The sequence below is a fragment of the Mustela nigripes genome, chromosome 3 (genome assembly GCF_022355385.1).
Source record: "Mustela nigripes isolate SB6536 chromosome 3, MUSNIG.SB6536, whole genome shotgun sequence".
Taxonomy (NCBI): Eukaryota; Metazoa; Chordata; class Mammalia; order Carnivora; family Mustelidae; genus Mustela; species Mustela nigripes.
In genome coordinates, this window is record NC_081559.1 from 43,772,855 (window position 1) to 43,785,619 (window position 12,765).

Sequence of the window (12,765 nt, forward strand, 5' to 3'; positions counted from 1 at the left end):
CATCCATCCATCCACCCATCCATCCATCCAGTCATCCATCCCTCTAGTCATCCATCCCTCCATTCTTTCATCCACCCACCCACCCATGCACCCTCCCTTCTGTGCACCTACTTATCTACCCATCCACCTACCCACTTGCCCTCCAGTAACTAGCCATCGAGCCCCCAGGAGTTGCATTCTAGAATGGCACTTCACAGCCTGCCCCTTCATCGTCTGCCCTCTCCCCAGGTCTGCAGCAAAAGATAGGTCAGGCCCTCCACTGCACTGCCCAGCTCCTTGTCTAGCCCTCAGCCTCTTGGGACCGGGAATTGGTTGAGTGAGGGGCCTAAGGCCGGTGAGACAAATTCAGTCAAGCCTATACCTTTTCTGGGCTGGGAACTTAGGCCCGCTTCTGCACCCCAAAGCCTCTGTTTCCCCATCTAGTAAGTTCATGATCACAGTAGGACCTGCCTGCATGATCTGAGTACATGTAGAGAGCTTTGAGTAGGCTCATGTATTGTAGGGGCTGGAGTACCAGTTCCTCCGCATTTTGCTCCTGGAAGATGGAGTCACATGGGGGGTGGGCAAGAGTCTGAGGGGCCGTGGGACAAGCCCACTCACATACACACCACCTTCTAGGCTGTGTTTCAGAGTCAGACCCCAGAGCTCCCAGCATAGTCTGAGTGCCTGGAGGGCCTCCACCCTCCCCTTGGGTGGGCCATCCCACCTACTGCCTTGTGGGCTTCCCAGACCCAAGAGCTGCAAGGAGCAGCTGGGTGTCCACACATGTCCATGAGGCCCGACGTGGAGTCCAAGAATTCCTGGGGTAGCCCTGGCTTCCCAGCTCCAGGCCTCATCCAGGAATCTGGAAAGGCCATGAGGGTAGGGGTCCTGTGGGCAGAGAGCCAAGATAGCCTGAGGGGCAGTAGGTGGGCCAGGCCTTGAGGAGGGATTGTTAAGGACCCCCAATGCCCCTGGCCCTACCTGGTCCTGTAGACAGGCAGAGGAGGCTGATGTCCAGCCTGAAAAGGAAGAGCAGGGAGGCCTAGGGGTGGGGACCCAGGGGGAAACCTTCCTCACCTGCCAGCAGCCACCTGAGCCAGTTGTGGGCTTAGGGGGGAAGGGAGTGAGTTTTGGTTTGTGCAGTGCCTTCCTTACCTTTTTGAGCTCATATATATCAAGTTGGGGGATAGAGCAGGTTTCACATCTGTTTGTGGGTGTGCTTTGTAGCCAGTAAGTATCCAGACCTCAGCGTCATGAGCTGGGGCTCCTCAAGGACCTCAGGTGGGCTGTCCCTGGGACTGAGAGCCAGAGCCTGGACCCCATGTTCTGGCCCAAATCGGCCAGAGGCCTGGTGGCATCCAGGGGGAGGAGACTGTTTGCAATCCCAGGGGTCCTTAGTTTCCCCACGTGTGAAGGGGGGGTGCTGGGGGCTGTGTCGGGGGTTGGAGTGAGGATGGAGTGGTGCCTGAGTGTCAGACCCTACTGGGCTGCTGGGCTTCCTGCGCCTGACGGTCAGTGGCTGCGAGGGGAGTTGCGATCCCCTGGCCCTGTGCACTCGGAGCTCTGGGAGGCGCCGTCTGGCCCGCAGGCAGCAAACAGGGCTTTGGCTGAGTTGTGCTGGATCAGTGAGCCCCAGGCTTCCTCTCCACAGATCAGGGGGAAGTGGGCTCTGGGCCAGGCCTCTCGTGGGTGCACAGGGGAGGTAGAGGAGGGAGGGTGGGTGGGGGTCGGCTGATGGTCCCTGGACACTCTCGTTGCAGTGTACCCCCTACTTATGGCCACAGCCTGCCAGGACACCAGCTACGGCCCTCTCCTCCAGGAGCTCTGCCTCAGCCAGTTCCAGGTGAACATGGACGCCATCGGGAAGACGCTGTGGTGTGACTGGGGCAAGACCATCAGGTGAGTCTTGTGTGTCCCCTGTTTGGGGGTGGGCATGGCTGGGGTGGGGGCCCTAGGCCTGGTGTGAGGAGTCCACTCAAGGCCACCGTGAGGGGTTCTACTCCATGGTCTGGGGTGACAGAACATGGCCACGGGCGGGGACAGTCTTAGGGTGAAGGAGGATGCCAGGAGCAAGTGAGTGTGGATAGAGGAGGCTATGTCCATGATGGCCTGGGGGCAGGGGGGATGCCGGGCCGTGTCCAGCCACGCCTCTGTGGCTGGAAGGTTCCGTGTGGGCCATGTTCCTGTGAGACGCGTGTGGCCCATCCCAGTGCAGGTGGGTGGGGGATGGTCTAGTGCCCACAGGGCTGAGTCTCCGTGACAGATGCCCCCACTTAGAGGGGTGTCTCTGCTGGTTCCCTTGGTCCCCGTGGTCAGTGTAGGGGAAGGCTGTTGGTATCACATCAGTATTTCTTTCAAGGAATTGGTTTATACAGCTTGGGGTTCTAGAAAGTCCAAAATCTGTAGGGTAGGCATGTATAGGTGGTATTGCTGGCCGGCAGGCTGACACAGAGACCTGGCCATCATAAATAAATAAAGATATTCTTTAACTTTGCTATGCTATGTCCTTATCTTATACTACAGATTATTTCTGGTGCTATACAATAGATATCTTTAAATCTATACAATAGATATTTTTAAGCCTTTTTAAATTTTTAAATCTTTAAATTCAATTAAGTTAACATATTCCATATTAATAGCTTCAGAGGTAGAGGTCAGGGACTCATCAGTTGCATATAACAGCCAGTGCTCATCACATCCCGTGCCCTCCTGAATGCCCGTCCCCCAGTGACCCCATCACCCTAGCGTCTCTCCTCTCCAGCTACCCTCAGTTTGTTTCCTATAGTTAAGAGGCTCTTGTGGTTTCCCTCCCTCTCTGTTTTCCTCTTATCTTATTTTTCCTTCCCTTCCTCTACACTCATTCTGTTTTGTTTCTTAAATTCCACATATGAATGAGACCATATAGTATTTGTCTTTCACCAGTTGATTTATTTCACTCAGCATAATACTCTCTAGCTCCATCCATGTCATTGTAAATGGCAAGATTTCATTCTTCTTGAAGGCTGAGTAATATTCCAGTGTGTGTGTGTGCGTGTGTGTGTGTGCATGCATATGCACACTACCTCTTCTTTATCCATTCATCTGTCGATTGATGTCTGGGCTCTTTCCGTAATTTGGCTATTGTGGACATTCTGCTATAAACATTGGGGTGCAGGGACCCCTTCAGATCAGCATTTTTGTACCCTTTGGTTAAATACCTAGTATTACAATTGCTGGGTCAGTGGTGCAAGGGTGGGTCAGTGGGTTAAGCCTCTGCCTTCGGCTCAGGTCATGATCCCAGGGTCCTGGGATCAAGCCCCGCATCAGGCTCCCTGCTGAGCAGAGAGCCTGCTTCTTCCTCTCTCCCTGCCTGCCTCTCTGCCTACTTGTGATCTCTGTCTGTCAAATAAATAAATTTTTTTTTTTTTTTTATAAATTGCCAGGTAATAGGGTAGCTCTATTTTCAACTTTTTGAGGAAACTCCATACTCTTTTCCAGAGTGGCTGCACCACCTTGCATTCCCAGTAACAGTGTAAGGGGGTTCCCTTTCTCCGCATCCTCACCAACATCTGTGGCTTCCCAAGTTGCTAATTTTAGCTATTCTGATGGGTGTGAGGTGGTATCTCAGTGTACTTTTAATTTATATTTCCCTGATGCCCAGTGATATTGAGCATTTTTTCATGGGTCTTTTGGCCATGTGTATGTCTTTGGAGAAATGTCTTTTCATGTCTGTTGTCCATTTCTTGATTGGGCTATTTGTTTTCTGGGTATTGAGCTTCATAAGTTCTTTGTATGTTTTGGATACTATCCCTTTATACAGATATTCTTTGGCATTTTGTTTTCACCTACCGGTCTATGCTGGAAACCCATTCTAATCAGTGCATAGAGAGCTGCAGCATGCAGTTTTGCAGCTGAATAACGTTGCTCTGTGCATAATTTTCCAAGCACTTTCCCAGCAGGACGGATTTGGTTTTCCCAGTATTTCCGAATTTCAGGGAATGTTGAAGGGAATGACCTGTGTATGTGCATAGTCATGCTCATGTTGTGGGATCTGTGTCCCTGCTGTGATGCCCTGGGTGCAGGGCTCCCAGGTGTGAGGTGGGAGCATGCCATGCTGAGCACACCTTCTTGCCCTCCAGGAGGACCAGGAGTGGGCAGCCCCACCCGCAGCATGAGGGAGCCATTTCCCACCACCCGCCCACACACCCCACTGTCAGGCTTGAGTCCTTGCTGCCTGCTCAGTCAGAAACAGTGTCTCCCTGGTATGTTTTGGGTTTCTCCAGTGACAGGTTCCTCTTCTGTTCTCTTTTCTGTGAATGTTTGTGTCTTTCCCCCTTTTCTGTCAGGTTTCTGATCCTTTTTAAAGAGGTTTTTTTTTACCCCCTAAGATTTTATTTTTAAGTAATCTCTACCCTCTACATGGGGCTAGAACTCACAATCCCGAGACCAAGAGTCACGGCCCTGTCCACTGAACACACCAGCTGGGTGCCCCCATAGAGGTGAATTCAGACCCTTGTCTGCCGCGCCTGAGAAGTGCTCTCCCAACTCAAGCACTGTCTTTTGACTCCCTTTTTGCCATTCCTGCTACCACAGGAATGGCAGAAAGGGTTACGTTTTCACGTAACCATGCACATCAGCGTGTCATCCCCCCGGATCCGAGTCACAGCTGCATGGCCTCTCCCCACGCCAGGGTTCCAGAGGATCCACCCCTGCTTTCCTCTCAAGTCCGTGTGGTTTGGGGGACACATCTCTGACACTGGTGCCTCTGCGCTTCATTCTGATGGAAGGCACGCCAGGAAGCACGCTCTGTCTTCTTCCCCACGAGCTGCCCGGTTGTCCTGTTCATTCCTGAACCCATCTCTGCCCACCGCGGGTTGTGATGGCCCTTTGTCCTGTCATCTCCCTCCACGCTTTGCCCACACCTTCATCAACACTCCGTGTTTCAAGCCTTCTCCTATTACCTCCATCTACAGCCTGAATTCTCCTCCAGGACAGTCAGTCTTCACTGCCTACTGAAGGCTTACTTATCACTCACACCATTTCAAGAAAAGAGTTCGTTATTATAGCTAGCACTTATTAAGCACCTACTGTGAGCTCAGCATTGTGCCAATCCCTCAGACTCCGTCATCTCAAGTAAGTAAGCGGCAACCTCAGAAGGTGGTAGGACAGTCATAATCCCTGCCTTATCTGCCCAGGGGCACAGCTCACAAGGTCTCTTTGGGTCCAGAGTTTCAACTCATGACATTCCCCAGGGGTACAAGATGGCCCCCTCCTGATTCTCTGGGGAGTGTGGAGACGCCCCAGGGAGGTGGTTGATGGCCTTCAGTGGCCATCTCGGCTTCTGCCAATGTCCAGGGGGCCTGGTGGGGCCCGCTTGCAGTGGGCTACCAAGCCTGGTACTTGGGCCAAAAGCAGACTTTCCAGAGTCTCCTGGAGCAGTAGGGGCAGTGGAGCCAGCGGATAGCAGACAGGGCAGGGGTCTGACAAAGGGTGCAGGTACTGGGACAGACCCCCTCCCTGAACCAAGTGCAGCCAGGGCCTGTTGCTGGGGTGCAGGCAGTGCCTTGAGAGCAGACCTGGGAACTCACTGGAGCCTGGGATCGAGCCCCCAGGCTAATGCTGCGGGTGGAGAAATCCAAAGGGAGTTCAAGGCCAGAGGACCCCCATGCCTGCTGCTCGGGGTGATGGCTGTCCTAGCAACTGGGCTGGGCCTGCAGGTGGCTTCAACATGGCCGAGGGACGTTCTGGATCATACTCTGAAGTCAGAGGATTTAAAACAGCCGCATGGCAGAGGGAACTTCCCCTCCTTCCAAGTGACAAATGGGAGCCCGCCAGCCTTCCTTAGGATGCATGCTCTGGAGAAGATGGGGACAAAATCCTCTGTGGGGCACATGGGGGCCTGCTCATGCCCTCTGGCCCTCTGGCTCCCAGGCTCGCAGTGCCACCGCCTGCGTCACGGCAGACTGAGAGGGGGCTCATTTGCCCTGCTTCCCTTAGGACACTGGATGGAAACATTGGGTTCTTTCCAAAGTACTTCTCAGCAGCAGCGTGCATCACTGCTCAGAGAGAGAGATCTGGAGAGAAAGCAGAGGGCTAACAAGAGCATTTGGGCCGTGTTCCAGCAAGAGGACAATGACCTGCCCTGGGACTGTGGGTCTTTTTGTTTTTGCATTTCAAGAGTTGTAAGGGAGCTTATCCTGGGACCTTAGCTGTCCAGCATGGTTCTGCATTTCAATCAGTCCATGGCCTTGGACCCTGACCCTTCTCTTCATCTGAGGGTGACTTGGGGGCTGCTCCTGAGTCCTTTCTTGTCTAGGGATGCCTTGGATTTCTCAGATTCCCCAGATTTCTGACCTGTCCTGGTCCCAGGTCTCCTCAGGGCAAATGTGCTCAGCAGGACAGACTGCCCTGCCCCCTCCCCCACCCCACCCCCCAGGATCCAAGCCCAGCCCATGATTCCCCAGGGGTTAGCTTGTTAAACAGCAGGCCTGGCATGCTAGTGGAAATAAAAGGTCATTTAATGTATTAACTGGGAGTATAATCTAATTGAGGGAGCTACAGAGAACATGGGAAAATGTGTCATCAGAAATTCTCATCTCCAGAGATGTTCCTGCGGGTTTTGGGGAGGGAGAGAAAGAGCAGAACAGATAAGGAGGAGAATCTCGAATGTGAGGAACTCAAGCAGTTTGATTTACCTGCATATGGATCTCCTCCCCAACATGGAAAGTGCTGGGGGGCTTCAGGAGGTGCTGCTGCTGCTGCTGCCTTCCCTTCCCGTCACTGGCTCCCAGGTGTCACCTTGGACAGGGGAAGATGTCAGAGGGGTCCCCAGGGAGTGGGTCACCACCTTCCATGACCAGCCGCCAGAGAACCCAACTTCACCTTCACACCGGTCAAGGCACCCCTCCTGTCTCTGTCTGGAAACTTCTAGGTTTGTCACTGCTGACCGGGTCCGGCTCAGTGCCCGGCAGCTCCCTAACACGGTATCCCAGAGCAGGCGGCCTGGTCTGCCTCCCTGCAGTCCCTTACCGTGTGCGGACCCTGTGCAGGGTGTGGAGAGCCCTCCAGCCCGGACCAAAGAGCACCATTCCGAGGAGGGCTCTCCCACCCTGGGGAGTGGGGGGCAGCCTGGTGTGTCAAGGGAAGGACAGAGAGCGGGGCTCTAGGGGACAGGCTGCCGTGCTGTGTCCTCATCCAGGAGCATAGACCCCAAGCTCCCGTTCCCCAGGGACTGCAGACCAGAACAGGGCACCTTGGCCCCCCTCGGGATCTACTCTTTGCTGCACAAGGAGCCTTCCTTCTTCTGTGTCTCCCTTCAGAGTCAAGTCAGGGAGTTCTGGCGGGGCAGCAGGCCGGAGCAGCTGCTCTTCTTAAGAATCCCAACAGGAACTGAAAGGGAGGCATCTTTCTCCAGGTGCAGAGGTTTCCCCAGGGCAGTGGCTGTGTCCTCCAGGGACTCTGGCTGCACCCGGCTATGTGGCCGAGACCTCGGGTTGGAACACATCCAGGGTGCTCCACGCCATTCTCTGGAGCCTGCGGGCCACCTGGAATGGGACGCCTGTCCCCATGGGGACGTCCCAGCAGGCTGCGAGCGTGGCTGGCTCCAGGGCTGGCTTCAGCGCCATGGTGGGTCTGTAAGGCCTCCGCCTCCGGAACCTGCGCCATGCTCACGAAGGCTCGGCCCCCCTGCTCGTTGGCAGGCCCTAGCACAGGTGTCCACCCCCTGCCCCTCTGCCCACCTGGCTTGGGGGGAGTCCTTCTAGTGTCTGCAGAGCCCAGGCGCACAGGGATCCTGACCTCTGGAGGCCTTCAGGGAGGAGAGGGGCTGTCCCAGGAAAGTGACCCAGCCTGCCTTTGGAGCCAGACTCCTTCTGCTGAGGCCATTTCCTCCTGCGCCCCAGCCCCAGGGCCTCATTGTGGGGCTCCAGCCCCGTGGGAAAAGGTGTGGACACCGCCTACCAGCGCCAGGGTGGGTGCCCTTGGGTGAGGGTGTCTGCGGTGGTCCTCCCCAGCTCTCCACACGTCTAGGCTCCCCCTCCAGTGCTCCAGGTGTGCAGCCATGGAGGGTGGGTGTTCTTCCATTGCTGGGGTCCGCAGAGAGGAAGGACCCCTGAGCTGGACCCAGAGCTCCCAGCAGCCACCTTTGGAGTTTGTTAGGCCGAAGCTGTGACAGAGAGGCATTGTGGGAATCAGAGTTCGGTGGGCAGGCAGAGAAAAGGGGGGCCCTTTTCCTCCACCCTCTCGAATCCAGCTTCTAGAAAGTCAGCACCGAGGTGGCATCTTGAGGAGAAGTGTACCACACGCACCACCAGGACCCCACAGCAGCAAGGGGGGGGCGCTGTCGTGAGTGGGGTATCCATGCAGGCGGCAAGGTCACGGCCGGTTAGGCCCATCCACCCTGTGTCAGGAGCTCCGCCACAGCTGACCTGTGGTAGCAGATGGAGGCTGGGGCAATGTGACCAACCATGGGGGAGCAGGGCAGGCTGAGGAAGGCTGTCTTCTCAGGCTTTGTGCACCCAGATCTGTGTTCACAGGCAAGCGGGGGGCGGGGGGCCAGAAGGTTCCGGAAATCCACTTTCCCCCAGCGTGCACCTAGCGTCAGCCCTGGGCAGACAGATGTGGGAAAGAGTCTAAGGACCCCCTTGGGGAGAGCCTCCGAAGGTGGCTCCTGGCCCCACCCTGCCCCCACTGCGTCTTTGCTCCCCCACAAGGTAGCCCTCTGGCTGTGCCCCAGCAGGCAGAGCTGCTGTCTGCATGTTGGGGGTGGGAAGCCCTCAGGGGCAGCAGTAGCATGTCGGGCTGCGGTTGCCTCATCTGTGTGCCTGCTCCGGCGGGGGGTTGGGGGTGTGGTTCTCAGATGATCACAGAGGGTCTATGGATGGCTACCTGCTGGACTGGAAGCTTTCAGGGAGTGGGGAGGAAGAACCCCACTCCCTCCTTGAGAAAGCTCCCAAAACGTGTGTCTACAGAGGCCAGAAGCCGAGCAGTCCCATGTGGCGGGGGGACGCTGGGAGCCATGGAGGAGGACCACCGGCCCTCATTCCTCCATGTCCCTGGGCCACCACCTCATCCTTGACCCCCCTTCCTGTCCACTGGTGGCAACAGCGGGCACGGATGCTTCCCAGACACGGCGGTGACCACGTAGCACTGTAGCACCAAGCCTGCTTTGACATCTGTTTCCATTACGGGATGCACTGCCCTCTTCCCCACCTCCTTGGTCTGGGGATGAAGTCACAGTGTGGGAGGTCAGCCATGGAGCAACACTGAGCAGATCCTGGCTGGGGTCACAGGAGCAGGCAGGTGGGGCAGATCCTAGTGATGGGGACTTGTGGCAATGTGCCTTCTGCTCCCGCCTTGGAGATGCTGCTGTGTGACTCCCCGCACTCCGCGCCCCCCCACTCAGGAAGGCCTCAGAGACTTCCAGGTTGTGAGCACAGGAGTTTGCTGTCAGGGAGGGGTGCAGGCTGGCTCACAAAGATCTCCCCTGAGCCTGCTCTAGGGCAGCCCCCCCCCCAGGGCTGTGCGCACCTGGGAGGAGCAGGGAGCACGAAGTGGGGAGGACTAGTAGGTGTGACGGGGGGGGGGGGGCGGTTTGCAGCAGCTGCCCCCTCCCACCACTGATAACCTTCAGCCCAGCCCTGGTCCTGCCCCCAGGGTCTCCCAGGACCCCTCTGTCGATCCATCATTCTGTTGATGGCCATCTTTTGAGCACGGTTGGACCCAGTGACATTCCATCGACTGTCAGGGCCCCGGGGAGTTGTGGCATAGGGTGGCGACCACCTTCCCCGCGCTTATTATGAAGACAGCTTTCTCCCCCAGTGGCTCACAGGACTTCAGCCCTGGACGCTGTCTTACAGGGTGCCCTGTGGGACACATTCAGGTGCCTTTTAGGTCTGCATTCCCATTTCTCTCAGCCAAAAAAACAGAAACAAAAACCAGAGAACCCATTTTCTTAAAAATACACTCCTTCCGAGTAGTAAGAGGGGGGTTTACCTTTGCTGCCCGGGGCCAGCTGGACGCAGCCTAACTCCGTAGCAGGAAGGCTGAGTTAACATTCGGATTTTCGCAATCCTGTTATGCTGGGCCATTTCCAGGTTTTTGCGTTGTAAATGATGCAGCTCTGAGAGCTTCTCTACATACAGCCTTACTTCTTTTTTTGACTAATTTCTTTAAGAATCCTTGCAAATGGACTTACTACAGCCTGTGCCATGAACATTCTGTAGGTTTTTAAAAAGATTCTATTTATTTATTTGAGAGAGAGGGAGCACAAGCAGGGGGAGCAGCAGAGGCAGAGGGAGAAGCAGGCTCCCCACTAAGCAAGGAACCTGATGTGGGACTCAATCCCAGGACCCTGGGATCATGACCTGAGCCGGAGGCAGATGCTTAGTGGACTGAGCCACCCAGGAGCCCCCATTCTGTGGTTCTTGATAAGTTTGGCCCAGTTGCCATTTTATTTTATTTATTTCATTTCATTTCATTTCTTTTGGTGCAAAGAGGTGGTTTTATTAAAGCATGGGACTCGTGGACAGAAAGAGCTGCCCTCCCAGCTGCCCTTTTAAAGAATTCTACGAATTTTTATTACCAGCAACACACGAAACTATTTATTTCCTCACATGTCCCTGAGAATTGAGTTTGTAGAGATCCTGGTTTTGCAGGTTTCAAATGAGCCGCCTCTCATCTGCTGTGCCTGCCTTCGGCTGCCGGGAAGGAGAACTGTTCTTCTGAAGTTCTCTGCAGTTTGTTTCTTCTCAAGCTCAAAGTATTTGAGCATGACTTTAGCTACTTTATCTTCTGAGTCCCTGGGACTTTTATTAACCTTATTTTACAGACTCCTGTTAGCTAGTTGTTGTTTTGTTCTAAACGTTTTCTCTTCACATGTCCCTTGTGTTTACTGCGGTGCTGTTTGTGTCCCGTGTGTGATATATTAATTATTCCTCTTACGCGTGTGCCCTGACTCACTCCTCAGAGGTCTGTGACTTGGCCACTGTCCTATCTGTTCTGGAAATCCAGTTGTCGAAATTTGGAGGGAGTCCTATGGCCACAATGTTATGTTCTATTTCTATTTAGTTGTCACGTGTTTTGAAATAACATTTCTCCTTCCTAACACAGTGAGTAGTTTACATTAAGACCTGAATTAAAATTTATTTCCTTCCTACTTCGATGATGCTAACATCATTTGTTAAATAGTATTTCTTACTTCTGTTTGGTAATGCTTAGCTTAAAACATAAGACATTTGTGTGTGGATTAAGATCACATCAGTTGATTTTTATTTATGGCTTGGGGCCATACCCTCACTTCTCATCACCGTGCTCTGTAATATTTTCTACAGTTTAGACGATCTCATTTGCTTTTAGTGTGTGCGTTCTCCTTGCATTTCACATTACGTTTTGTTTTCTTTGATATATGTTCTGCCTGTTTTCCAAAAGAGTGAAAAACCATTCTGCAGGGGAACCTGGGTGGCTCAGTGGGTTAAAGCCTCTGCCTTCAGCTCAGGTCATGATCCCAAGGTCCTGGGATCGAGCCCCACATCGGGCTCTCTGCTCAGTGGGGGGTCTGCTTCCCCCCTCCTCTCTCTCTGCCTGCCTCTCTGCCTACTTGTGATCTCTGTCTGTCAAATAAATAAATATAATCTTGGGGGAAAAAAAAAACCCATTCTGCCAAGTTCCATCAGAGGTCATACTGAGATTCTAATTGAGATGGACATCACCAAGCAGTCCACTAGAGAAGAGCCTTCTGCTAGCAGGGATCTTCCCACAGCGAGCGTCTTTGGCCCCCGAGTCCTGAAGAATGGCGGCAGGCCTACTTGGCCTCATTGGCTGTTACCTTCAGATGTTGTCTCAGCAGTTAGTACAGAACTCGCACAGTGGACTGAGCACAGAACTCAAATGGAACCTGCCGTTCAGGAACCCCGCTGATTCCGTCCCTGCCTACCCTCCATAGGCCTCCGTTTCCTCCCCAGGGAAATGAGTATAAAAGTATTCACTTCTTGGGGCGCCTGGGTGGCTCAGTGGGTTAAGCCGCTGCCTTCAGCTCTGGTCATGATCTCAGGGTCCTGGGATCGAGCCCCGCATCGGGCTCTCTGCTCCGCAGGAAGCCTGCTTCCCTCTCTCTCTCTCTCTCTCTCTCTCTCTCTGCCTGCCTCTCTGCCTACTTGTGATCTCTGTCTGTCAAATAAATAAATAAAATCTTAAAAAAAAAATATTCACTTCTTTACCATCTCCTCATTTCCCTCCATACAAGTTTCCCGGAAGTTCTAGGATTAGGGTCATAGTTGCCTCATGGAATATATGTGCTCAGCTGACTATTGGGGTCAAGAGGGGGAAATAATTTATCTGACGTGATAATTATTCATCCCTTGCAAATGTGAATGAATTCATCACTAAAACCATCAGATCCGCATTGCAGGGTGGGGAGGATTTCTTTTTCTAGTTTCACTGTTGCTCGATTTGGGCTGTTTTTTGTTTCATGCTTGTTATTTCATCAGTGTTTATTGGGTCAGTATTCTTCACATTCCTCCCTGAAACATAATGACACATATCATCCCCTTAAATGTTTCAGATCTTCTGTATTCAAAATTTTGTCTAATCTTTGTGTTTTTCCCGCCCTTTGTGTTCTCTGTATAGAGGCCACCTGGGTCAGCAGAGGCAGATGACAAGGCCCATTTTTTTATTCATTGTGCCCATACTTTTTTTTTTTTAAAAGATTTTATTTATTTATTTGACAGAGAGAAATCACAAATAGACAGAGAGGGAGGCGGGGGGGGGGGGGGGAAGCAGGCTCCCTGCTGAGCAGAGAGCCCGATG

General features: G+C 53.6%; 1 protein-coding gene across 1 annotated transcript in view; it reads left to right on the top strand.

Annotated features, from left to right (window-relative positions):
* Positions 1–12,765, top strand: part of RAMP1 (receptor activity modifying protein 1) — a 42,933-nt gene that overhangs the window by 14,408 nt on the left and 15,760 nt on the right. Inside the window, exon 2 of the mRNA XM_059392729.1 lies at positions 1,743–1,881. Within this exon, the coding sequence (XP_059248712.1) occupies positions 1,743–1,881 (139 nt within the window). The remainder of the gene's footprint in view (positions 1–1,742; positions 1,882–12,765) is intronic.